A 27893-nucleotide genomic window follows, 5' to 3' on the forward strand; every position below is an offset into this window, starting at 1 on the left:
AAAGGGGAGCTATTAGGCTGGGGCATGGGACACCATTACATTTTTCTGGAAGAGCAATATTCTGATTAGAGGCTTTTGACACAGAAAGAAAAATACTTCAAAGCATTCCTTTTCCAGACTTTCAAAATAAAACATAAATCTTCTCAGCCTTCTTAATAAACCTCAGTCCTTTTTACAGCACATTGTAAAACAAAATTTACAGCCAACTCAGGGTTGCAGCAGACTTGCTCTGAGAGTCAGCTTTTAGCAGTAATCATACCAGTATTTGGCTCATAGCTGAAAAAGTAGCAAGGTGCCAAACCACCTTGTTCTAATTAAACTTTCTGATGATACCTGCTCTATAAATAGGCAGCACAGTATGACTCCTCCAGTTGCTAGCATAGATGAAGAAGGTCATCCTCACTGCTCTCCTTGCAGTCACAATTAACAGCAAAGGCTGTGCTTTCCTGAAGCCAAGGAGAGATTCCCACAGAAGCACAACTCTGGAAATCACTTATGTCCAGACCAGAAATCGGGACGACGTTCCCCAGACTTCTGTGGGACAAAGTACGTGAAGCACACCTGTCCGAGAAGAACAGTACCTTCCCTCACTCAGATTAGGAGTCCTAAGCAGAAGACAGGGTCTACACCAAAACGTCTGCTCTTCTACTCCTGTTTTTCATGTCTTCTGTTGGCACCGTACAAAGAACGTTGACTAAATTGGGCAGGCTTCCTGCCCAGGTAGTACTACCAACAGGCCCTCATTTATAGATGGAGGCTTACAATGCCTTACCGCCAATGCTGAAGACATATTGAGCCCTCCTTGCCGAGGAGTTTCTGCTGAAATTAGAGAAATATTTGCAGAATGGGATATACTTTGCCTACAGTCAGATGGTGAAACTTAGCCCCTCCTAGAGGAGAGGGTACTACTGGAGTTGCAATGAGATGGTATGTTTTGTTAGCTCCTGGCAAAATCATAATAGCAAGAGGTCATATTTTTATTTTATTTTCAAATACTATCTGTATACCATTAGATTCAGTTTTCATCTGGGCTTCCTTGGGGGAGGGAAAAAGAAGAATCTGGAAAGGATTTTAGGAGCTGAAGACCCTTCTGGTAGATGAGTAGGCAAGGGGAATCACTCTGCTTCTCAACGGAACAGACCACATAAACAAGCTGCAAACATCTGATACGTAAGTATGTGGTGTCACAAGTTGCTCGAGCTCCTGGAAAATACATGTGACATCTGCAAGTAATGGATTTGTGTAGGCATGATAAGAACTGACTGAGCAAGGAATAATAGTGTAGGAGGTATGTGATGTCTCTAGGTGCAATGCAGTGGGAAGGCTTGTTACAAGATGTCCAATATCTGTACGCATCATAAAGTAACCTTATTTTTTTCCCTAACTATACAGTCTGCACAGAACCGAAATAGTTTTGTTCAAGTCTGTGGTGTCTTTTCAACAAAACCACTACTACAGCACTGTTATGTGGGGATGCACATGTATGACATTAGTAGTTAGGTAACACTGCTGAACAGCCACGCATGCGTGGGCTGCTCTGCGCACAGCAGAGCAAGCCCTACAGCACTGTCGCTCACACTTTATTTCCACCACTATGGCTGATCTCCCCAAATTCATCCCTTCTTTTTCTTCTGCTTCTGCGGCATTAGAGTTGCATGGGTTTCATGACAGAGCAGACTCATCAAGAAAAAAATTCCACAAGGCAATCTATATTATTGCTTTTCATTTGAAAAGGTTCATTTTTGCTCTTTCCCACAAAATTATGTAAAAATCTACCCATGACATAGTGACACAGGGATTTTAATGAGTAAGAAGGCTGTATGTTGCCACAAAAGAAAGGCACTGAATGTGACATTTTCACTATTTTGCATCTACTGGCATTAATTTTATGAGAATTAACTTGTTATTTTCTTGGAAAACAGCAAGGAAAAAAAATTACAACTTGTATTAGTAGACCAGGAGGAGGTGGTGTTTGATGGTATTTCAAATACATACTGAGACCACAAACACCATGCTTACTTCCTAGGTGAAGCTCTCAAGATGGCAAAATACATTTACCCTCTCCAAGAAAGGCAGGAAGTAAAAAGGGACAATGCAGTATTCTACTCTTAGGTAAGGAAGAATCAAACTGAGGCAGCAAAGAAGACAGTCCACAAAATAAAAAAATAATTAAAAAAAAATCAGTGTGCAATCAGATAGTCATTCTCTTCGATAAGTAAGCTAGCATCACCTCCTGAGTCTGCAAGGATTTTTATTTTACACTAGTTTGAGAATCTAGCCTCTTGTTTAAGACAGCTGAGAGGACCTATCAAGTAATTTTAAAGATTTGGTCTGGGATACTGTGGGGTGATGATGGGAGGGCATAGCCTACAACAGGGAAATTCTAGTTTAAGAAGGCAAGAAATTCTACATACACTGTCACTGGTAATGGAGATAAATAAATAAGGAATTCCCCCAGTTAAGAAAACTAAATCCAAAGAGGAGGAAATGGCACCATCTCAGCATAGGCTGGCAATTACAAATGAGAGCATTACACCTTGACTAGTGACAACTTGCAATAAGGAAGTGAAATGCCCCCCCTAAAAATCACTCAATAAAGCTGTAGTTACCAAAAAGAAAATTATTTTTAGTGAAATACATCAGTTAATGCTTGGTCTTTGATATTGAGTTCTGCATATTTATTCAATGAAAGTCAGACATTTCTATTTTCTGATTTAAAAACAAAACATAAAACCAACATTCCCAACATTCAGCGTACTGTCAAACAACAGCACAATGCTGACTGATGTCTGCATGAAGAGGGAACAACTGGACCCTGCACAGCCATCAGGAATGAAAAACACATCTGGAGTTTCAAACACCCCCTCACGCTCAAAATGCCTCTTGGTCATGTAAACCCCTTGAGCCTCTCTTCAAGGTCCCATCTTCAACATATGTCTCTTTCAAGACACAGAAATGTTACAGCAGTTAAGGCACTATTCTGTCCCCTAGATGGTAACTGGCCTGGACTGTGTGTGGTCTATAACCACGTTGCCAAACAATGCAAAATTCCCAATTTTTAGAGGGATGTAAGATTTTTTCTTAATTCTTACTTTGCACCAATCATCTATACAAACAGGGTCCTGTCAGGCAATAAAAAGAGCAGCTCTGACAGTGATTCATTCACATGTGGTGTTGGGTCTTTTGTCCGGCCTTTACAGAATCTATCGTGTCCTTCCTCTTGCACTGCCAGAGGAAAATCCCAGACCTACTGGAGTCAGCAGGATTTTTCTACTGATTTGAGTCAGAGTTAAGATGTCCTCCCTGGTCTGTGCGATGAAGGAGAGTGAGAAAAAGAATATAACTTTGCAAAACCCGCAACCCGAACCAACCTGAAAAAGGAAAGCATCCCCGAGGGAATTGCTGAGACAGAAAACAAAGTCCTTCTTGGGGTGTTCAGGTACTGCTTGCACTATGCTGTTTTCCACCCAGACGGCGTGCTTTGGGATGCTGTTGTGGTCAATGCCAGATCTGCCATCGGTCTCATAAAAAAACAACGTGCATCCTAAAAGAGACAAACAGATATTAGTAAGCAGCACATTGAAATGCAACAGTCACCCTGCATCTATTCAGTGCTAAAACTTGGGACTATAAACCATCCGTCAAACTGTCACGGGGGTGAGAGAGGATTTGTCAGGGCCTGTTCAGGCTGTCAGCCCCGCAGCAGAGTGCACCAGCAGCGGCCCAGCTGGCCCCACACACCACCAGCCTCACGGTGGATCCACCTGAATCCCAGCGGAGCCATTTTGTTTGCCCCATGACTGCTAAAACAGTGGTAGGTGTTAGCCGGGAAGGTCACAGGCAGTCATATACAGCCCTGGATGAGAAACGTGGTTAAAAATCCCTCTAGGGGGGTCGTCCACAGCCACCCTGTCCCGTGAGGGGACCGAAAAGAAGATGCAGGCTGTGAGGTGGCCCTGCTGGCCCTGCTGAGCAGCCATGGCCCCTGGCAAGCCTCAGCGCCCTGCCTCAGCCTCCTGCAGCTGCTGCTTACCGCAGTCCCTCGAAGGCAAAACTCGGGCTGCTTAATTACTGTATGCAGATGAATAACTGGAAGAAAAATGGACTGGAATGAGCTGTGCTCACTGAAAGACTGACGTACACACACACAAAAAAAAATCCTTATTGTACTGTAACGTTTCAGCTCTGACTCACAGCGACACGGACAAAAATAAAAACGAAAAACGCATTTTAGTCAAGGACAGCAAAGAACCTGCTGGTTTTACAGAATAATCTTTACAATTCCCTGCAAAAAAAAAAAAATTAAAAAACGTATAGCAAATCTGCAACCGTAGGGTCTCCTCTCCCTCCAACCTCCCAACGTAATCTACAATTGTTTAAAACTGAAACTGGCACATTGTTTCTCTGCCACTGGAAGCAGCCCTCTTGGTGCTAAGTGATGCCCTGTTACCCAGCCTCTCAGAAAACTATTTGCAGACAAACAATAGCAGCTGTTGACTTCAAAGCTGTATTTAAATACTAACATCATTAAGGCACAGCAATCTAAGGAGCAAACACTCAACCCGAGTCAAAGCACTTTAAAATAACCTCGCCTCTCTGCTCATCCTTCCCCTTTCTCCTCCCAGATGTCCCTTTGTGTGCCTGCCCCTCACAGCAAGACCTTCCTGCCATGGGGCCCACTCCCAGGAGAACAGGGCTTCCCCCTGCCTTCCAACCTCAGCCTCTCCCCTTTTGTTTCCCCAGTTTCTCCAACCACTGCATGAAGAGTTGGCGCATACCGTTTTTGCTGGGTTTAAAATAGCACCACAAATGCTCTGCGTGAATGACAGGACTTTAACCAAAGCTTCTCGGGTAATCCCACCCATAGACATGGCCTGCTGCTCTGCCTCCCTCAAATGGCGGAGGAGGTCTGTCGCAGCAGATGAGAGCCAGGCCAGGCCCAATACTGCAAGCTTTGCTTCCCATTTTGTTGCAGAGGCAGCTACATAAAGATCGATTAGAGGCTGCAAAAATTCAGAGGGAAAAGGCTTTGTGTCCTGGGAAGCCAAGGAGGCCCGCAGGGAGGCTGGGTGCCAAGGGCTGGAGCGGCTGGCCACTGCTACATAGCAGATGAGTGACAGAGCCGTAGCCAAAGTCTCCAAAGTCACAAGCCAGCCTTGGCAACCAAACCACAGCCTCCTGAGCACACTCCCGATGTGTTGTAACTCACTGAGTGCTTGTATTCTTCAAGCACATAGAGGCATCAGAGAACAAGGCACCAACGGCGCTGAGCACAACAGGAACACACACGGTGACAGAGCCCCTGCGTGCACGTGTGCCAGCAGCTCCTGTCATCGCCAGAAACCTGCATTAACACCTACGTGCTGGCTGCACTGCACGCAGGTGTTCAGTTCGTCAACAAGCCATCAGAGAAGCCATCCCAGACGATAACAACAGGACCCCCAGGCATGAACTCCATTTCAGTGCAGCACTGTCACGTGTCTTTGACTACACGCATGCCATAATGCAAGCATGTCAACAGCTATCAAATAAAACACTCCTCTGAAAAATCAGGACTATTTCCTCCTTTCCTGCTACTAATTATACTGAAGCTCACGATGGCTTTTTTTAGGAGCCTAGGCTATTGATTTCTTCCACTGCTGTAATACCCATCCCACAGGACAACGCGGACACCCGTCTGAGTAAACACTCGCTCGTTTGCTCTGTACCTTTCAGGGAAACCCAGTAGTGCTTCCACTTCCTGCGCGTGGCCGACTCCACTTTCTTATTCTTTTTGTGCACCAGAAAGTTTTTCACTGCCAGAGCGCCGGCTTTCCGTACCGTGCCCTGGGCAGCTGTCAGGAGGATGTCGGACTGCCCCGGGGAGCTGAGGGTGCCGCTGCTCTGCTCGTCGCTGAGGGCAGAGCCGGCCTCCTCCAGGTTTTCACTGTTGGTGGTGCTCATCTCCAGCTCCCGTCGGAAGTTCTCGTACACCCCCTGGCGAAGCCCGTCGCCCGTCGAGCTGCTCCCGCTGTCGCTGCCGATGAAGGCCCGGCTGGCCGTCGGCGAGTAGCTGGAGTTGGTGGCATTGGAGCGCCTGGACAGGAGGTCGGTATCGGTGGCTGCTCCCTCGATCCCGCTGTCGGTGAACTCGCTCCCCTCACCTGCGTTCACGTCCTGGTTGTAAGAGAGACACAGCATGAGATGAAGAGCGTGCCACCCGGCCAAGCTCGGCCTTGTGGAGACACAAACAGAACCCGAAATTCACAGGTCACACCACACTTCATCACACCCCTAGTTTGTCTGGCACTGGAAGTGCCTCACATCTTTCTTCTCAAGACCAACAACTGGAAGAGAAGTTAAGGTCGGCAGAACTTCGAGCACAGTTTAAGAAAGACCAAACACACAAGCGCGATTGCAGGTAGCGCCTCTTCGGCCTTAGCATTTTCGAATACAACACGCAGCGTCATTTGTTTACATTAGGCTAAGATAGCAGTGCTAAAGGTTTTGCAAAAGGAGAACATATGGTAGCAGAAACTGGCAGTGTCGAGAAAAGCAGCAGTCAACCTACGCATTTTGAAAAGAAAACATTGATATTGTACAGTCACACCTACAGCTGAAGATACATTTTGGACATCCTAAGACTGTCATTTCCAAATTATATAATTACAAAGGTACTTTTTTTTTCTCCTAAGAAGTTAACACATCTGAAATTATTTCTGTTTTATTTCTGCATCCCAAATCCTGACGATGAGCAATAATCCTGTTGTGATAGACCCTGCAAAAATACCGCAACAGAAGACAGCTCCTGGTCCCCACAAACTTGCAGTTGAAAGACAGAAGAAACAAAAATCTGATTGTCTTAAGCAACAAAGGAAATGACACAACTGAATTTGGGTTTTGAAAGGCTGTGCACAGGTGGCTTAGCTTGCCCGATGCAACACGGCTTTTGCCCAAAAGGGGACTTTAAGGGACCTTGTAACAGTTCAGTAGCCAGGGACAAGCAGCCCAGACTGAGAACAGCGGCCTAACTACTACCATCTCAGCACCCAATGGCATTTATGGCAGCTTTTGAAGGAGGACAAATAAAGGCCAAGACCTGTAGGTGGAGACAAATATCCTGTGGTTGATATTCGGGAGAAGAGGGACCCAGGGAAGAAAACGCAAAGAAGTGAGAAACAGCCAAAACAACAGGAATTTCAGCCTCTACCACTCCTACAAAAGAGGCTAGTGCTCAATTTACAAGTTAAAAACAAAACAAAACAAAATAGGGAGACTGCAAAGAGGTGGCAGATTGCATTATTTAACTTGAGAGAAAACAAACTTCTAGGTGTTGACTTGAGCAGAAGTCTTCTACAGATCCAAGAGCAGCTCTGCAGAAACCAAGAAATCCTCCACCAAACTCTGAAATCTTTCTCCTGTGGAGCAAGAGCTGGATGAGGAAACTTCAGGGAGAGGGGAGGCGTGTTTCTGAATTTGACTAACTTATACGGCATTAATTTGTAACGGATGGGCTAGTTCTTTATAAACACTACCTCTCCAGGGAGACCTGGAGTCCAGCTGGAAGAATAACCACTTCCTTCCCCACTCAATGAGCACAGTTATCCTAGTCAATCTGGTTATTTAATGCAACACATAGAGATAGACAAGCTGTTCTGGACAGGCCAATATTCCTCTACTCCCACTGCATGTGAATGAGTTGAGCAGGGCTTCCCGTAAGCGCAGTCATCTGCCCGTACAGAGCAGTTTTCACAAACAGGCATTTTTTCCTGCTGTTCCACTACACTTGCTTTTTGGAAGCCAATTATCTTCCCATTTCTTGCAGCACTGCAAACAAGGGATATTTGGAGAGGGAAACGGGTGCTGCTCAGAAACCAAAGTTTACAAAACACTGCCACGAGTGAATTTTTGCACCCCATCGCAAAAAGCTGGATGGTGCAACTTCCGATGACAGCACTCCTTATGAGACCCCGGAGGTGAGGAGCCAGGACTGGCACGGGTGCTCTATACCCATACACCTCGAGCAATGTCCCCTCTGCCAGCACAGCTACATTGGTGTAACAACAGAGCGCCAAAGAACTGATCCAGATGCCCCATACTTACTGGAATAGTTAGTCAGATAAAATGACTGGCTTTTGCATTTATTTTCTGGAACCTTTTTCTCTGATATTTTTTGAAAGGGAAAATGTGTGTCACTCATATAGCACAAACAAGTTTGCATGCTGCAGGGAACGGTATGTAACTGTGGCAACAAACATTATTTGAGGTTTTTGAGATTTTTATTTTAGGTAAATGACTTAATAAATATACAATCTGTCTCGTAATTATTGTATCCGTTTGGTAGAAAAAGTACAGAGCTGATTCCAAAATTTCATCCAATGTAACTTTTAGGAAGCATATCTCATGCTTTAACTAACATTACTTGGTTTAAAGAAATAATGAGGCACTAAAACAGACCACCAACACCACCAACTTAGAGGAGATAGGACTTGTAATACTGCTCACCAATGCACGCACAAAACTTTGTTGATGATCTTTAGCAGATACAGTTAATTTTTTCCAAAGCAGAAGTGTACCCAGAGGTGTTTAAGCAGAGATCTGCAATGCAGGCTCTCAAGATTCCTTGAGCCCAGCATGACACAGCCTTCTTGTGTAACCTTGATGAGACACAGCGTTCATCGCCTCAGTTTCCCTGTCCGTAAATGGGAACTATCATCAGTAACTGATGCAAGGGCATAACAGCCTATTATTTGTAGAAAAAATGTGAGGATGGAAAACTCAGAGTGAATGTTATATATGCTCATAAGCTTAAATTTTACCACATATTGCAAAAAGCTTTATGATTGTTATCATAATGAAAGCAATATGTTGGATGTGTCGAAAGATATTTTCAGCCTAATGCTGCAGTCCTGCCCCTAATCTTCCTGTGCTTGCTGCACTCCCCTTTCCCCTCTGAAATATCCTGTTATCAAAGATTTCTAGCCATCTGATTCAAGCCCTTTGGTGGGAGGAGGGTCTGGCTACACAGAGGTCAGCAGAATGGTTCAAAACTTACAGCCTGCTAATATTGTTCGTGCTCATGAATTATGAAATGCAGCATTCACTGAGATTAGCACTTTAGGAAGTCTGCTGTATGAGATGATTGGTCTACGGGTTAGTAGGGTTAAGAGCATTCATTACACAGGTCTTTGACTTCTGAGTTCCTGCTGTAATGTCAGCTAGTTCTCATCAGAGGCTATGAAAAGCTCTCAAGGAGCAGTTTGCATCTGCTGTGGCCGTCTCACAGTGCTGTAATCTGCACACTGAAGGGCATTCAATTAGGAGTTCAGCAGAAAGTACAGAGGTTCAGTATTGTGCTGCTGCAGAAACGTGCTGAGGCTAAATGGATCACACTCCCCAGACTAGCAATAAACCTTAGCGGGTTTGACTAACACCTCACTGGGGGCACACGATTATTCCCCCAAACTTTCCAACGAGGATGCCTGAAGTTGAGCATCCAGCTGGCACCGTCAGCGGCACGATGCCCTGCCTACGAGACTGATGTGGGTACAGGCCCCAAGCTTTGGGGTTCAGCCTTCCGTACCTCCTGACATGGCCACCGGGCTACTGCCCAGACGCAAAGCGAGCGTTGTGTAACCTCGACGAGACCTATTTAAAAATTACTCACGCTTCCTGCTCAGCGTCTCAAGGAGCCCCGCGGGCGATGTCCACGTCTCCTCTGAGGAAGACTTATTACTGTTCCAGGTCCGTGATGGGATGTGCCACAGAGGCTTGCTAACGAAAGAGGCATTTCACTCCTAGACAGAAGGAGTTCCCAGGTAAAGCTTCCCAAGGCTGACAGCTACAGCCACGGCTCAGCCTTCATTGCTCACCTCCCTGGCTCCTGCCCAGGCCCTCCGCTATGCCCCGGCAGGATGCAGACTGGCGTGCGCCAGGCACATTACAGGGGCTGGGAGACAGACGAAGATGGCAGAATGCACATTTATGAAGCCTGGAGTTTCGGACATTATACACAGAATATAACAAATCACCAGCAAATTACCCTGGACTTATAATAGCTATCATCGAGGGGCTCCGTTTCATTTCACTAGTTAAAAAAAATACGTATTATTCAACTCCATGTAAGATTCAGGACACCGGATCCGACATTTTGCACCTCAGCAGAGACCTTGTGTTTCATATTTTCAGCCTGGCAAACAGCTGTTTCCACACAGAGGAATACTTTTGCCCAGAGAGACTATCACACGAACCAAATGCAAGAGTGGAACTAAAATCTGTGCTGTCCCGCTTAGCCTTCCCACTGCTGTTTACCTAGCTTCGGGCCTGGGAGGGCAAGAGGGCAAAGCAAGGGGGAGGTGGAAATCATTAAATTGGTCACACGAAGTAGAAAACATGCAGCAAAGAACAGAAAGTGTATTTCCTCCGAGACAGAGAGATCTGGGAAGTCGTGGGAACAGCAGCTCCTGGGATTCTGCATACAGAACAGGTCTCAGTCCACGAAGACGATAAACTGAATAAACAGGGGCTTTGTCCCTTTGATATAAGATGGCTCTATGGGAAGCGGGGAGAAAGTAGCATAAAGACCCCTGGCTGAAGAAGGGAACTAAACAGGATCTAGTGACTGTGCTGCCCTGTGCAAGTGCCTCAACGGGGAGGCAGTAAGCACTAAAACAGCTTCCACCGGGATCCTGCAACCCTGCAGCGGGTGAAGATGATGGAGCAGTGGTACCATTTCTCACAGACAGTGCTCTCATATTGCATGTAAATGTCCCAAGCCTAAGAAAAGAGCTTCAGCAGACAGTAACTGAGGGAAGAGAAGGAAAAGGTGGATGCCCTACGCCAGGAGATACACCACAGAATTAAGAACCAGAGACAGACTGAATGCTGTCATTGTTACTAACAGTGCAACGAGGTCCAGCAAAAAGGCTACGTGCCAGAACGGCCAAAACAGCCCTAATAGCATTCGAGCCTAATGAAGTGTAAATATCACAGCCCCATCAAATGCAGAGAACAATTTAACTGATAAATCAATTGGGTAAAACATCAGTGAAAATATTAGCAATGCTTATCTGTTTTTTTCTCACACTGGGTTTCGTGCAAAGCAAGCTACTGGGGAAGAAAACTGTAACATAAGCTACACTAAGCTAATGTAGTTGGTGCTCTACCTCTCTACCTCCTGCACACCCATGCAATGAGTACCTCTGCTTGTCCATTATGGTCACATTTGTTAAAAAAATCTTGCTAGATTTAGAAGATATTTAAAAAAAAAAACCACTTTGATTTAGGGAAAAAAAAATATCTACTTTCAGCAAGCAGGGACTGGGAGAAAAGTTTTGGGGCAGGTTCCAAGAGTCTTTGTACCCTCTTCGAAGACATCTGGTAGTGGCCTCAGCTAGCAAGAGAGCCCTGGGTGGGATAAGCCTTGCCCAGCTCTCTGGTTGACGACTCGACACATGCAGAGAGTGCTTACAGTAGCTAGGCACTTACCAAGCTTCCCACCAACAGCACTGTGACATACACTATTAAAATGGTTTTGTGAATCACTTTCTCCTGCTTAACTGGCAGCAGATCCACGGACACTTTAGGCACATTGGACTGATTTAGTGGGAAGACTCTTGCAACATTAATATAAAGAGTTCCTGATGTGGATAACAATTCCTTCTAAATTACCCATTAGATTGAAGGTACTGGTTAGTAAAAGGCGACTGATTTTCTTGGAAGGGGCTCCCCCCAAGAGGACAAAAATTGTCTGTTCCCCGTCCTGTTTAGCAACAGAGCAATGAGGTGTTGACATTCAGCAGCATCCTGAAATTGCACATAACCTGTCTGGTTGCTGGTTATGCAAGCACCACCGAATGCATTTAAAATAGAATGGGTAAGCAACCTGATGGTTTGCATGCTTTTATGTGCCTGGTGTCTCTTTGAAGCTCCTATAGAGAAGAAGATTGTCCTGATACTGCCTTTCCTTTCTTTTCAGTGCTAACTCTACCATCATTTGTTGGTTAAGGTGTTCAGCTACAGTACAATTTGTTCCAAATCAAAATGAATTTCTTTCCCCAGACTTACTTGAACACCTGGTAATAAATACACGAGAAGACTTATCTGTCTTGAAAAGAGTCAAAACATTACACGAAGCAGAGAGAAATCAAATTTCATTGAAAGCTGAGAGGGAGAGATGGTTTTAAAGCTGCCATGGAGAAACACAGAAGCAACTCCAAAGCTTGTTCTGTCTGGAGGAACACCATTCTGCAGGCTGCTACAAACTCACTGTATCGTGTCCACTAATTCACTGTAAATCTGATGGATTATAATGACTGCTAATGCAGTAACGAACAAAAGAGAAAGACAGTCTTCCTTGGAAAGACAGACATGGTACTGGGTGCCAGGCACCCAGCAGATACTCAGATATAGGAAGGGTGTGCATCCAATCTATCAAGCGTCTGTCAACCCCATTTCCTTTGCAGGCAGCTCTGACTGATACATGGCCATCACCTCAGTATTACACGTGGCTCCGTGGCTCCACGTTAAGCTATTGCATTAGCTTGGTGCCTCCAACACGGGGGCTGAGAACATTTTTGGTTCACTGACCTCCCAGGTATTTTCCAGTTGACATGGAACAACTTTACCCTTCTCTCCGAGGTACTCTGCAGAGCTCTTCACCGACTCAGGACAACACTGTGGCATCAGTCTGCAACCTGCCCGTAACTGCAGGGGGAGTTTTACATCCCTAGAAGCTAAAGTACTGGGGACAGGGAATGGGGAGGATGTTTTCATTTTACTTTTTAATAACATGAGAGAAATCCAAGCCTGTGAGATAATGCGCAGTTAAAGGACAGCAGACCCCTTAGCAGGAAACGGCACGAAGCACTACCACGGGACCTGAGCAAAACAGCTTTTGCCTGGCTTTAGCACTGACTATTATAAAGTAGTTAATACCATGAATGAGAATCAAGCCATAGTACAGCAAAGCCTCTTGCAGTGTGGTCCCTGCACGCAAAACCTTGCAGTGCAGCTCCTGACACCTGCGCAGGTTTGGGGTGGAAGCCTGCCTTCCATCACCCCGCAGTGGGAGGAAGTCTCACAGTTCATCTCAGTGCTTAATCCCTCTGTTCCCAAATGCTATGCTGAGGACCCCCCAAAACTTACCTTGCTTTCATCCCAGTGGACCACCCAGATGAAGAAAGTTTCTGGAGGAATTGCACTAACCGTAAACTAATGCAAGCAGCCTAACCGTGCTCAAGTTAAATAAATGGCCACATGCCTAGCCAAAATCCTCGAAGTAAAATACAGGGTTAGGTTACTTTTTGTTCACTCGGTGCCAAGAAGAGGCAGTTCTCTCTGAGAAATGCAGCAGAGGGGGGAGAAGTGGGAAAGAGGGGAAGCTGCTAGAACAGCAACTTGAAATCAAAGCCTATCATCCAGGAGGTGTTCACCTGAACAGCCAAGTAACTGAAGAGAGCAGGGAAACGTCTGCCACCTGGGATGACAACCAGTCACAGGATCGCATGCTGGAGCACTCTGAAAAGAAACGTTTCAATGCAGCACTTCACTGGAAAGGATCACTGCTGCAAATTGCATCCATCTAAGTAAGCACAGCCCAGCAAACAGGCAGCTGGGACAACCTGTCTGTGATTTTCGAGTGGAAAGTACTCGAAACTAAAAACATGCAGAATATATAGTTTTACAGAGAGTACAATTACAGCCAGTGGTACAAGCACTTCAAATGTTTAAATGACAAATTCCCACTGTTTAAAAAAGACGACTGAATGGAGCTGGATCAGATATCAGGACTGCTAATTTGCTTTCCATTGGCTCCAGACCAAGAGCCAAGAAAGAAAAACAAATTAAGATCTTCGAAAGAGTATCAAAATATTTGCCAACAGAGACCGTAACACTCATTTTCACATGCTCCTTTCCTTGACAATACCGGGGCAGAGTTGCGTGCTCCGAAGGGAGTGCCTGCTGTTTGCTTTAAAATCTCCTGAACAGGCAATACCTGCTCTAATGTCATCCATCTGGGAATGGCAGGGCAGCTCCGAAGCCTTCTATTCAAGCTTTCCTCCACGCTCAAGCTGAAGGCGCTTCCAGTTAGCCAGGCTATAAAGGGCCCATTTGGTGGAGCCAAATGGCTCTGGTCATTCAGAGGCACTGAGGACTCCAGCACGGGCTGCCGCGTGCCCCACACTGGGATCAGCCGGACCAGCAATGTGGATCACAAGCTGTCTGTGCTGGCATGAACTTGAGCTGCCTCCAGAAGCAGGGGATACCCCCTTCCCCTCCAGCCCTAATCGCACCCCTTCCCTCGAGCTGGTGCCCTGTGGCTGGCAGCTGAGAACGGGGATGCTGGCTGTTCATCAGGGGGCTCGGCACAGTTACTGGCTGCCTGGTGCTCTCTGGTGGGATTCAGCCCCTAAATCACCTGATCCAGACCATCCGACTCGAGGACCTCTGGCTTTTTGGGATTTGGAGGGGTGCTCAGGCTGTATTTGAGACCTCATTTCCACAACCTCAGCCTGGAAAGCACTACGGGACCGCACAAACAGCGGCTGGAAACAGCAAGACGCAGGCTGCAACAGAGAAACAGTAACATCTTACTTTTAGGCACTTATTAAACGGCGTGTTGTTAATTATAATTTAATGATACATGACTTTACCACAGCCTGACTGTCTGTCTTTGACTCCATCTGGAGTCAAATGACTAAGATTAAATTATTTGGGTCAATCTGATTAAGAATCATATTTACATTGAAAATAGCTGTCTTTTCCAAACTCCAGACTGAAACGTACAGAATTACTTTAATTGGAGCAGAGCTGCTGGAGATACTCTGTTTGGAAAAGTGATGACCAAGGAGGGCTATAACAGGAGGCTGTAAGGTCACTAATGTTATGTAGAGAGCGAACAGGATGCGGGGGAAGCCAAAAGCAGAAAATGATTTCAAAAAAGAGAAGTCATGGGGGACAGGTCAATCTGACAGTCTTGGATGCATTCCTCACTCAGGAAGCCTCAAATTGCTAATTTTCTGGGATCAGGAAGAATGCCCTCAAGGAAAGTTCACTCTGTACTCTCCCAGTTTCTTTCTTTCCCTTTCTGAGCACTTGGTGTTTGGGGAACGAGATATAGGGCTGGACAGAGCTTGACCCAGTGTGGTCCTTTTACATTTTGAGGCTACACCCTCCATGCCACAAAACCATTTGTGAAGAAGTTTCACACAACTTACACAGAAAAGTATCAGCTCTCTGGAGTTTAGCCATCCTGCAGAATGCAAAGAAACACTATAATCTGTTATAAAATTCCCTGAGATGGTAAAAAAAAAAAAAAAATCAACTGGAAAGATACCCTGAATTATTTTTAGATTGGCTTCTGTCTATGTCCTAATCTAATTCCCACAAAAGCCTTGTTTTCATCCCCTGCATATTCTGCAAAACTTTTTATACAGATTTTTTTTTTTAAGGCTTGATATCCCAAGTTCCTCCAGGTTACCTACTGACGCCTAAAAATAGTAATAAAAATGAAAATCTTTAAAGGGCGGGATTTAGTGCACCAAGGACATAATCGGGCTGGCACTGAAAAGCTCGCAGTTTCCAAGTCAGAAAGGAAGTTTGTTCCCTCTCCCCGTCTCCAGCTCACAACAAATGCTGGACCAAAGACACGGTAAAGAACATTTGCTTTCCCTGCAGAGTTGACGAACATCTTGCTGGTCCTTCTCAAATGTTATGTGAAAAACCTGGACTGCACCGTGGTACTGCTGATGTTCAGCATTGTACTGTGTTCAGTTTTGGGCCCCTCGCTACAGGAAGGACGTTGAGGTGCTCGAGAGAGTCCAGAGAAGGGCGATGAGGCTGGTGAGGGGTCTGGAGAACAAGTCTTAGGAGGAGCGGCTGAGGGAGCTGGGCTTGTTCAGCCTGGAGAAGAGGAGGCTCAGGGGCGACCTTATCGCTCTCTACAGGTACCTTAAAGGAGGCTGTAGCGAGGTGGGGGTTGGTCTGTTCTCCCACGTGCCTGGTGACAGGACGAGGGGGAATGGGCGAAAGTTGCGCCAGGGGAGTTTTAGGTTGGATGTTAGGAAGAACTTCTTTACCGAAAGGGTTATTAAGCATTGGAACGGGCTGCCCAGGGAGGTGGTGGAGTCACCATCCCTGGAGGTCTTTAAAAGACGTTTAGATGTAGAGCTTAGCAATATGGTTTAGTGGAGTACTTAGTGTTAGGTCGGAGGTTGGACTCGATGATCTTGAGGTCTCTTCCAACCTAGAAATCTGTGTCTGTGTCTGTGTTGCAGCTGAGCTTTGCATAGGAGAGCACAGGCTGGGCTCTAAAGCTCAGTGAGGAACAAGCCACCAGAGAGGACAAAGGCCAGCCTTCTTGGGCATAAAGTGGTCCAGCAAGCAGAAATGCTTTGGCCATCAGGTTTGTTTGGATTTTAGTGCACACAGAAGACACACTATGCTCTAAAGGCAGCTTGTAAAACACCGTCACTCCCCCCAGAAAAGACAGTCCACCTGTAGCTTCGGACCTACTAAGGTCTTCTCCTAACAGGTCAACTGCAAAGCAAATACCAGTGCTGAAAGACCATGGAGGTCTCAGGCTTTGGTGGCAACTGCCACCAAAAGATGCCTTCACCTGGCTGTACTCATAGCAAAGTTTGAGATGTTGAAAGAATGTTATGCCTTATGTAAGGCTGGATACCCCCGTTCAACGGTCAAGAGAAAAGAGCAGTCAGAAATTGTCCACAGAGGGGAATGTGGAATAAGTAGGTGGCACGATGGGCTTGGAAGTGGCACCAAACCTTATCTCAAGGTTTCCTTTCCCCTAATTCCCCTAACAAGACTTTAATTGGGGCTCTTAACAGGAGGGGAGCATGAGGTTACATTTCTCTCTGAACATCCTCCGGAAGGAGGAGGGAGTCTCCAGCAGGCAGATGTTTAGCTGCAAGCAGGACACAACAGAGCCATTTCACAAAAAATCTGGATCCCAACAAGCAGACTGTAGGATCCCGGGGATCTCACAACCCACAGCCAGAACAAGCCGTATCCAACAGGAGTTTGTCTCCCTTCAAGCAAAAACGGGTGAAAATGTCAGCCAATTAAGCTGTTTCCACCTACATCACATCAGCTCCAAAAGCCAAGCAGGATCCCAGCAGAGCTCTACGGGAAGTCTCGCTTCAGCAGATCTGAACCCTGAATGTTAAAATGTTACGAAAAACAGAACTGCGTGGGTGCCCCAAAGCCACTCTGTGAATATTAATCGCTCGTGCACATTGAATATAATCGTCTCTCCAGCATTATAAGGCTTTCCTTCTCAATTAGTGGAAAGTGACTCCCACAGCTCAATTTAAGGTTTAAATTTGGAAGGAAGAAATTTTCTTTTTTCTTTTTTTTTTTCCCTCCTTTAATGTAAACCATGTACTTGTAAAGAACTGATGGATAAGGCATTATACCAACATACGTACAGCTCTGACTACAGCACCGCCTTTCTGTGATGCAGTCAAGGGTTTGCCTTCCAGCAGCACTGGTCAGCACTCCACAAGATTTAGAAGCTACTGGTAACTGTTACACAACATTTAGCTGTTAGAGAAAATACGATGATGTACATAGAGCTGAACGGGTACGTAACATTGGATGGATTCAGGAATCACACATTGCTGTGGTATCAAACTCACCCTGTGCTCGGTGTCTTCTGCTCTCATTGGACCTCGTTGGCACCTCCCAAAAGGTACCTACAAGTTGCCATCAGGACCTTCTAGCACTTCTAGCACCAGGGCAGGTTAGACTGAAAAATCATGCAATTATCCCACCTATGACTTTCCAAAAACTGGGAAAAAAAAAAACCACTGGCAATTACAAACCTAAATTCTTGTGAGGTTGGGCAACAGTGACCAGGCCATAAACCACCAACCTGGCTACGAGGCTCAATTAAGTGACTTTGAACAAGGGAGCTACCTCCGCACTTTTAAATAACACAGGAGCAATGACAGGTCACTAGCCTGGAGGCCAAGATGAAGAACTGACTGTCTACAACATATTGCATTTGGCCCTGGGTCACCTTTGTGTGTGCCCTTCTGGCCCTAGAAACATACCTATTATTTTGTGGGGTGTGGGGTGGCGGGAGGCAGTTCAAAATGCTGGAAATAATGTGAAAGTTTTGCCTCAGTCCACTGAATTGTTTTTATAGCACAAAATGTTTTACAGCACGAGGACGCATATGGCAGGTTCTGGGGCAATGCTCAAAGGGGGCATCAAAAGCGTGAAGCCCATTGAGGAAGCGTTGGAAGACCAGGAAGGACAGAGAGAGGCAAAATTCCCCAAGCTGTGCCCAAGTACCAGCTGGCACAGTCAGGCCATCGGATCTATGCCTCAGCTTTCCACCTGCACGCTAGGGGAGCCTTCACCCTCTTCACACCAGTGGTGTCACGTAAAGATGAGTGGATGTTTTTGGACTGGGGACCTGGTACAAGGACAGGTTGGTGGCTTCCCTCCTCTCACCCTATCCAAAAAGCCACTTAATCAGGGTCACCAAGGAACTCGTCCTTTGATTTTGTGTGCAAATTTGGACTTCCTTTTCACTCTGTCTATCAAACATGTAATAACAGTCATTTCCCTGTGCTCGCTAAAGGCAGGTTTGGGCTAACATGACTTCACCGCTGACAAGTATCTTATACTTACTGTATGCTGCTAGGATTAAAGACTTGGAAGGAATTTGGACCTTTCCAAAGCTTTAATTTTGTTGATTTTATTTGTGGTAATGACCAGTGCCGAGACTCCTTACAGCCACCATCTCCGGGCTCAGGAGCTGCACCTAGAGAAACCAGCCCACAAAGTGATTTCCCTGGGTACAGCTGAGACCTCACAAAACGGCATGCAAATTCCAGACTTTCACTAAATGCCTCAGAGGAATCTTCTTAATGGCAGGAAAGACACCAAGAAGAAAAATAAATGTTTCACTATACACAAGCGACACTGCTCTTTTTCTCAAACACACTTGAAAGAGGGCTGGAGGCAGCAGTTGCACCCAGCAATCTTCCTGAAAGCTGTTACATTCAGGACTTCCAAACAACATCTTCCTTTTGTTGTTGTTCTCCTCCTGCTTTTTATCCTGCGCTGCCTTGATGGAGCACCAAAGGGCTTCTGCGCTCACGCTGTTAAAAATACCTCCAAAAAATAAAGAGCTGATTTGGAAGTACAAAGCTGCTGTTGTGGGACGCTGCAGCATCTGTTTCGGCATGTCGTCTTTATATTTAGAAGCAGCCTATCTCCGCAGATCAAGCGCAGCCGGTAAGTCACTCAGCAGCCCCTTCCCAGCAGCTCTCACAAGTCGCTGCCAGCCGACGTCCCCCCTCCAGCTGCTGGGGGGCTCCCCTCGCCCTCCCGCAGCCCTCCGCACCTCCACTTGCGCCCGCCTGACTCCCTGCATCTCTGGCGCTGGTGTCCTGCCAAAAGCTCAGCCCGGCGGCGGGACGCAAGCCTGCCGGCCTCCGACCTCGATGCAACGTGCTGCTTTTTCCTTTTCTGGGTCACGGTGCGTACACCGCGCGGCATCTGTACGAGAACGTGCCATAAAATCCGGGGAAGCCAGCGAAGCGTGCGATCCAGTGCACAGCTCTGACCCGTCGGTGCCCCCCAGCCGTGTTTCTGAGCAGATGCCCGCAGCTAGAAAATAGTTGACGTGAAAAATGCCACAGCCAGCCTCTGCCATGAGGCAGCCGGACCGCTGCTCCGAGGAGGCTCAGCTAGCAAGCCAAACGCACTCAAAACGAGTGCAATATTCCTGCAAAGCGGCTGCTCCACGTGACTTGTACAGGTGGATGGGATTTGCAACCTTTTTTCCCAGCCCCTCTAAGAGCAGTCTGCCACTTGGTGTAAGCAGAATTGCTGTGTGCAGCACCAGGCAGCGCTGTGTAACTCGACCAGGCAGAGCACAGCCAAGAAAAGCAGGGCAAAACACAATACAGACCTCACAGCAGCCGTCAGAGTTAAAGGTCAGAGGAATGGTATTTGGAGGGCAGGAGGTGCAGCAGATAGAGGAGCTCAGCTTGGCTCTGTGCTGCCTGTTAATGGATGAAGGCTGTGACGTCCTCCCTGCCTAGGAGAAGCAGCATCTTCTCCATACACCCCCCCTCATTTTTCAGTCTACAGCAGGTAAGCACAGCAGCTTGCAGGACCGGCAGCCTCCTCCAAGGGGACAGCAATGTTTCTGGGTGATGCTTTGCACAGATGAGAACACCGGGTAATGAGAGGAGTGAAATTTCAGCTCAGTGAGCGTTTACGGTGGAAGGGGGGAGAAATGCTCACAGGTTTCTCCTTCGCTTCCACCCCTGAGAGCTGAGTGCGTGCATGCGTGCACGAAGCGGGGGGAGACAGGGTAGGGAGGGCACAGAGAGGAGAAACAACACGTGTGAGCTCCACAAGTAGTGTGATCGGTTTTGGCAGCTACTCTGAAAAAAAAAAGGCACCGTCAGCGCTGTAAAACACACAGGAAAATCTTTAGTGGCAAATGCAGATTTATCTTCTCCAGAGACTGCACAGAGTGCAAAAGGCCCATGCAGAGCTGCAGAGAAGGAACGGAGCGCTGACGTGATCAAGCCACCTCCTGCAACTGGTTCAGCTCCCTCCTGGACACAGTCCCCTCCGTTGCCCCTTCCTGGAAAGGGGGTGTTGGATGAAAACAGTGCCTGGAAGAGCCTTTACCTACAGAAACAGCTTAGCAAATGCCGCACGCTTCCACATCACAGAGAACAGAAGAGCCTTACCTGAGTAGTTTTCGCCCTCCTGCCTTGCATGCTGTTACTATGGCTGATCTGCGGGTTGGTGGCCCCTTCGGAAAGGCAGTGGGACTTCCTGCAGGGCAGCGTGTTGTAATTGCTGTAGGAGGGCGCATCTTCGGCAGCGCCCGACGCCATCTTATGGCCGCCGATATCCGGGATGTCGGACACCAAATTCCGGCAGTACCCTCCGAAGGCATTGCGCGGGCCTCCGTTTATGGCAGCACTTGGGGTTTTGGGGGAGTACAGGTCGCTCATGGAGTTGGCACGCTGGCAGGTGACCAGCTGCTGGGGGCTGCCACCAGCCTCCGTCCCCCGGGCCGCCTCACCGTCCTTCTCTTCGGCCAGGCCCAGGATTTCCTCGTTGCTCGTCAAATGCTCCTGGCTGAGGTCAGAAAGCGAAAACTCCAGGCTGTCCTCGCGCCAGATGTCGGCCGATTTGGAGCGCTTCTTCTTGAAGCTGGCCGTCTCCATGAAGCCCGTCCCATTGGCCGCGTAGCGGTGCGGCCTCCCATCGCTCTCGGCCAGGAAGGGCGGCTCCTCCCCGTAGAGCCGGCTCTCCTCCGAGTCGGGCATGCTCTGGACGGAGGCCGCGGTGAGGACGGTGCTGCTGTCCACGCTGGGCGTAACGGAGGAGTCGGTGTGGTAGGAGACGGGCCGCAGGCCCATGTCCACGCGGTCCACCCAGATGGGGCTCCCAAAGTCCTCGAGGTTGGCCTCCTGGGCGAAGGGCTCCAGACCGTTCTCCGCCAGCGACTGGGGGATGCTGGGGGTGCTGCTGGAGCGGGTGCTCACTTCGGAGTTCCTGTGGATGATTTTTCCAGAAGAAGCGTGCCGGGTCCGGCGAGAAGCTTTGTTGGAGAGGCGGAGCGAGCGCGAGGTGTGCTTGCGGCCCAGGCTGGCGTGCTTGTCTCCGTAGAAGGCGTGCTCTACGTTTTGGCTTTCCGCGTTTCCCATGGCTTCACAGTCTGCAAGGAGAAAGATCGGGGACCGTTACAGTAAGCAAGGCTTGCTTTAACGGTGGTAACTAATTCAACAGAATTAACTAAGGGAGCTAGCAACCATACCAGCAAACTTACAGATACAAATCAGATAAATCAGTACACAGAGAAAAGGCAGACCATTGCTACGCTGGGGTGAACAAGGAGTACAGAAGAGGGAAAGACTAAACCTTGAAGACTGGTCTGAACTAGAGCAGGTTTACCAGAAAGTACACTACCAAACTCAGCTTTGCACACACTCACTTGATTATTGATATCAGCTAACCCTCCACAATTCTAGCCAATGCTACAAATTCAAAAAATCAACATGCAGATAAACAGTCGTGGTTATCTGCATGTACCGAGATGCCAAAAAGTAGATGGTTCGTATGTCTTTATCTGAGATTTCACTTTTTTTTGCTAGGAACCACGAGCTGAAGTACCAAATAGCAAAGTACAAATTCAACTGTTCGGTAGCAAGGTAATAATAGGTTTGATTTCTGGAACAAAAAACAGTGCAACATTAATCAGGTACAGAGAGCCCCACACAAGAAAGCTGTATTATGAAAAATACATTAGCATGAGTGACTCAGACTACACAAAAATAACCTTTCCTTCCTACTCACTCTCAAGCAGATAGCTAGATCTAAGCGCTTTGATCTCGTGAAGAGAAAACTGAGCCGGAACATAGGGACTGGATTTCTGTCCCCATCTCTGTAACCAGCCTCCTGCATTATTAAGTTGTGCGTGTCCCTCTGCGAAACGGGTTTCCCGTCTAGCAGCTGGGAGTCAGGATCTGGATTCAACCTTGGAAAACACTTTGAGATCTGTGATCTCACTCAACAAATGTCAGAAATATTTTTTTGAGTAGTATTGACTCTTTCTGGCCAAAGAGCAAGAAGAAGAGCAAGAAAGGTAAATGTTAAAGTACGTGGCTGTTCAAAATTAAACAGGAGAGATCCTGAATTACACACAAGACAATTATATCTAGACAAATAGTCCATTAATCTTTAAGAGAAAATCTAGGACAAAGCTCCCTCATTTTGAGATATTTCTATTAGTCTTGGTTGAAAAAAGAACGCCTTCCTGACAGTAATCTGGAGTCTTCAATTTCAGTTTCTTCTCCTTTAACAGGACGCGCCAATGGGTATTGAGCCAGATGCTCAGAGAATGAACGTGATGGCGTATTCTCCCTCGCTATCTAAATATACAAGATCACTACTGCACAGAACTGAATTAGCCCTACATAAATTACACAGAAAGCGATGAATCGACCGCGTTAAACGTAGGCACAGCAGTTGTGCCGTAGGCTGCTCTGGACACATATGGTGGAACTGAACTTCTACAGTAACATTTCTGAAAACAGTCAGAGGACAACACCACTCAACTCTTCTGCCCAGCTAAGTAGGTCATGTCTGAGGCTAAAAAGCTGCTCAATGCTAGAGCAACAGGCACCTCCAGCAATATCTGGACATTTCTGTATCTAAAGTAAATACACTCACGTGCCAAGTAAACTATACCAGGAAATACCCTATGTCTACTGAAATTAATGGCTGAACTCCCATTGACTGTCATGAGACGTGGTTATCATGAATTGTTTAGAAAAATAAATGTGCTGAACAGAGGGCAGGTTTTAATCTAAAAAAAAATGACAGCATTATAAATCCCTGGGTAGGGTTTATTATTCCTTAAAAGCTTCAGTTCTTTGATATGGACTGGACAGAAAAACAAACGTCAGCTAGCTTTTACTTCTAAAACACTTTCAAGCACAAAAACTGCATTTTGTCTTCCACACAGATGTCTAATGCCAGACCTCAACACTCCCCCTCTTGCAAAATAAACCCTCTTGGGGTAATGCTTTTAGCTGCTTTGATTCCAAAATTCTTGCTAACCGTACTTTCTTTTGACAGGCTTTCCACCGGCTGCAAAGCACATCAGAGCATGCAGTCATTTCCCCCCTGTCTCCAGCCATGCAACCATCACTTCAGTATCTATTTAAGGAGAAACAGCACTTTTAAAAGTTCTCTCGAAACCACAAAAGATTAAAGAGTGGCTCTTTACCTCCAGAGACAGAGCTGCAGAAGGGCGGGGAGTATCCCTAGCGCACCGCACAGCCCGGCACACTTGCTGATGAAAAGCCGGGGCTACAGAAGGCAGCACTGTGCCACCACCTCGGCGTAGCATCCATGCAGAGGGGGCAAAATTTAACCAAACCAAAAAGCAGCAGCACCAAAGCCTCCTTGTGAAGGAAAGGAACAGCAGCTCGGGCTGTGTCCCCAGTGAGAAAAGACTTTCCTGGAAGGAGGGAAGTCTCTCCTCCGCAGACGGCTGCAGGAATGTTTACTGAGCAGTTTCACACAATGAGAAGTATCTGCTAGATACCAGTGAGAGAAGTGTCAGACTTCAAAGTAAATAGCTGTCCCTTTTTAATTCGGTGTATTGGCGCTTCAGGTGAGGATGCCTTTGCAAATCCCGCAGACGGCTATCTATCCGGGTGATTAGCCCAGAGCTCGCTGCTGCACCCAGGGAGGACAATTTCGGAGGCCTTACTGCGATCCCACCGACTTGCCCAGCAATACACAATACACTGCAGGTGTGCACATACCCGTAAGTGCCAACGGGTCGAGCCAAGGGTGCCTGGGACAAACAGTTCCCCGTGGGAGGGACCCCCCTCCTCCCTTCTTGCCCCCATTCGAGCCACCCCGCCACATTTCCCACTGCGCATTTCCACCAGTCATCCCGATCCAATTCAGGCATTTATTGGATCATGCAGCCAAGTTCACTAAAACAGCAGAAAATAAACTAAGAAAAAAAAAGAAAAAAAAAAAAGCTCTTTTTTAGTTTGTTTTGCTGGGATCGAGTGGAATTCACAGGTGCAAGTGCCAGCACAAGAAAGCCTGCCTTGGGACACGGTGAGGATGGAGCAGCGTGGCTGGAGGGTGACATGGGGGCTAGGGAAGAGGGGACAGAGAGAGGCAGGGAGCAGCATTTCCCCATTCCTGACAGCAGCAAGATGCTCGTTCAGCGCACGCAGACGTGGGAAGGCAGACCTGAAGCAGACACAGCGTCCTCAGCTAGCAGGAGCAGGCGCTGGGCAGGGGAGGGGAGCCCCAGCCTTCCCCTCCCAGGGGCAGCAGCAGACACCCTGGGGCAGAAATGTCTCCAACTGCTCCAGCTCCAACTGCCAGATGCTGCCCGTCTACAGCTTAACTGAATTTAGCACACTCAATGAAAAAAATCTGTATCAAATTAAGAAAATGAGTAATGTTAATGGGAGTTGCATGCGAACGCTGATAGGACAAAGGCTCCCCTGTTAGCTCACCCACCTGAACCCAAAGGTGACCATTAAAGACCTATCAAGGTACCTACAGGATACCACATAAATCAAGTATGACATGTCTTGATGCTTTAAACAAGTCTGTCAAGCATGGCCAAGGATTGCGACGTGTCAGAAATCTGTTCTGAATTATTCTCCAAAGCCAGTAGAGATTAGTGTGTACAGACCATGTATCACAAGCAGAACCAGTTGGAAATTTTTCAGCAGAAAATGTTGATTCATCAAAACCCAAACTTTTCGTGGGAATAGACCGGTTTTGATGAAAGGCTTCTCTGCTCCAAGAGGGAGAAATCTGAAAACCGAAGCAGGGAGGCAGGCGCGTCTCCTGGAAGAGGCACCAGCTCAGTGACTCAGTTGCTTACCAAAAACGTGGAAGATCAAGATTCGTATCTGCAACCCAAGTCAAGCAAATGAGGGGTTGCAACTTGTTCCTCCACATCCTCAAGAGGCAGCCTCTGACCATCAAGCTATCAGCTGCTCTGGGAAATGGCTCCCTCTCCCAGAAGATCTGCTCCTTCCTAGTTCAGAGCAGGAAGAAAGTCAAAGTCATGGAAATCTTCACGGGGCCAGGCAAGTCACTTTTTAGCCAGCTTACACATCAATAGACAGTAACGATTATTTTTTTTTTGGAAAACAAAGACTTAACTGTGCTATCAACATTAGGATATCAGCAGGGAGAACACAAATCCTGCAGCAAAGCTTTGGACAAAACAATGCTCCCTATATCAACTACTACTCTAAATAGACAGGTTGAACTTTAGCTGAACTGCTGAGTTTTTGCTGGATGAGTCATACAAAATGGTTACGGATTAAGACGATCATGTTCTAGATGACCACTGATGATGGTCCCATCTAAGAATCCCATTTTCTTTGAAAACTCCAATTTTTCCTTTCTCTTCCCTTCCCCCTGATATTAAGTATTTCTTAAGGCAATCACAAACCCAAGATATTAATTTCAAATAACCCCAAGGTAGTAACTCTCAAACATCTAAAAAGTTAGGCCTTTAGATTCCAGAAGAAAATGTGACATATATTAACTTTCAACCAAATTTGAAGCACCTCGCAAGACAACAGATTGCAAATTTAAATTTAGATTCTAGTGGGAGGCCCTGGTGACAAATCTGTATTTTTCTCCTGGAGCGGAGCTTGAAGGCTGTGAGAACCAGAACAATGATTAAATCCACAGTGAGCAATGATTCTACAGAAATAAACTTTTGCGCAAATCTGCCAGCCAACAACAAAGATTTTTACTGAAGTCACAAGAACCGCATAGAAAAATGTACAAGGCTAATAACCAAGTGCGAATATACACATTTTATTGTAATTAAAATGTGCTTTTTTCAAAAGGGGAAGAGGAAGACTGAAATTCCACAGCAAGCCTCCGAGTTTCTCAGAAACTCCAGCAGTATATTTAATTGTTTTCAAATAAGAACCTTTTAACCAGCCATTTCTTTTTTTTGTAAGCCACTCTCACATATGTTAAAGCACGGGATGGACTCCAAAAAGGCCCTGCAGGCAATTCAAATAAGAGGAGGAGAGAAGAGAGAGGGAGGAAGGGATGTCATCAGTAGCTGCTTGATAGCAATTCAAATGCCTTTGTATTGCTAAATGGGTGTAACCATAAACCACATGCAGCTTATCCAATTTTTCCCCCTCCCACGAACCATTATACAAACACAGCAAACTCCTCAAGAAAATATACGGACACACATGTACCTTCCAAGGCAATACTGGTATCCAGCGCAACCTTCCCCAAGAGAACTGTGGCATTTAGAGGTATAGAATTGCAAATGATACCAAAATGAACAGTTACTGGGATTGCAGAAGCTGTCAGCACCTGCCACTCAGCGCCTCCATTACTCTCTCGTCAGAGTCTATGACTATATGCCAAAAACCTGGGGAGAAAGAGGGGAGAAAAAAACAGAATCAGACAAAGGGTTAGCAGGAACAGCTATAAAGGAGGACATATTCTGCCAAGTCCTGTTATCATCACTTACCTAAGAAACACTGTTCGATACAGCATGCAAATGCTGTTTTTAAATTTGAATTACACAATCTGAGGGGAGCAGAATGACCGAAAAGCCCAATCAAATGCCTTGAGCCCAGGCTGCGGAAGGCACGGAGCTCCCCTTCCCGCCACTTTCTGCAATAAAAATCCCTACAGAAATTAATGTGCCCCTGCTGGGGACAGTCTGTCTCATGCAGGAGCAGAAAAGGTCAGGTCAGAGCACACACCTGTGTCTGCTGCTGGGGCAGGAGTCCAAAAAAAGCCACTCAAAAAGGCACCCTCCACAGACACGGGTTTGACTGCTCGCAGCAAAGAGGAAGCAAGCCGGCCGGGGAGGGGGGGGGCCCGAAACTGAGAGACCTCAGACGAAATGTCTCTGTGCAGACAGTTTAATTTATGAAAAGGGTAGTAATCCGAGCAGTGATTTAATTAACATTTTTCAAGGACGAATCAGAGGCGTACGGCAGAGCATTGACATGCGTTTTTGTGCACGGTGAAAGGCTCGTGGGGTTAAATGCGCTCCCGAAAGCGCGGCTACAAGAGGCAAGTCGGTGCCCACCGAGGCCTCAGACAAGTCACAAGCTACACACACTCGCATGGGTGCCAAATCCCAGCATTTTTATTTTTGGCACCACTGGGAAGCAGCCTGGCAAGCGGCTACACGAGGCCTAGTCCTGGGAGACACCGCGGGCCACAGGCCCACCTGAGCATGGGGTGCTCGAGGCACACCGCTGCCCCTCCACAGCCCAGCAACAGCAGCGAAACGGCAACAAAACACCGCAAGCCCGGTTTTAAGAGTTAAAAATACTTCCAGAAGTCTCAGGGGACAAAAA

The 27893-nt window shown here is 46.9% G+C and overlaps 1 protein-coding gene across 9 annotated transcripts in view; it reads right to left on the bottom strand.

Moving 5' to 3' along the window:
• The window catches only part of TIAM1 (TIAM Rac1 associated GEF 1), a 189949-nt gene that overhangs the window by 75446 nt on the left and 86610 nt on the right, over positions 1–27893 (bottom strand). For 4 of the 9 annotated variants that reach the window (XM_035545784.2, XM_035545778.2, XM_050715940.1 and 1 more), the window contains 5 exons: positions 26769–26947; positions 25415–25570; positions 20724–21703; positions 5709–6156; positions 3372–3544 (listed from right to left, as the gene is read on the bottom strand). In XM_035545784.2, the coding sequence (XP_035401677.1) occupies positions 3372–3544; positions 5709–6156; positions 20724–21692 (1590 nt within the window). In that variant the 5' untranslated portion in view covers positions 21693–21703; positions 25415–25570; positions 26769–26947. The remainder of the gene's footprint in view (positions 1–3371; positions 3545–5708; positions 6157–20723; positions 21704–25414; positions 25571–26768; positions 26948–27893) is intronic. The other 5 variants (XM_050715965.1, XM_050715951.1, XM_050715960.1 and 2 more) reach the window with 2 other exon arrangements.

This window comes from Cygnus atratus, chromosome 1 (genome assembly GCF_013377495.2).
Source record: "Cygnus atratus isolate AKBS03 ecotype Queensland, Australia chromosome 1, CAtr_DNAZoo_HiC_assembly, whole genome shotgun sequence".
In the NCBI taxonomy this organism is placed as follows: domain Eukaryota; kingdom Metazoa; phylum Chordata; class Aves; order Anseriformes; family Anatidae; genus Cygnus; species Cygnus atratus.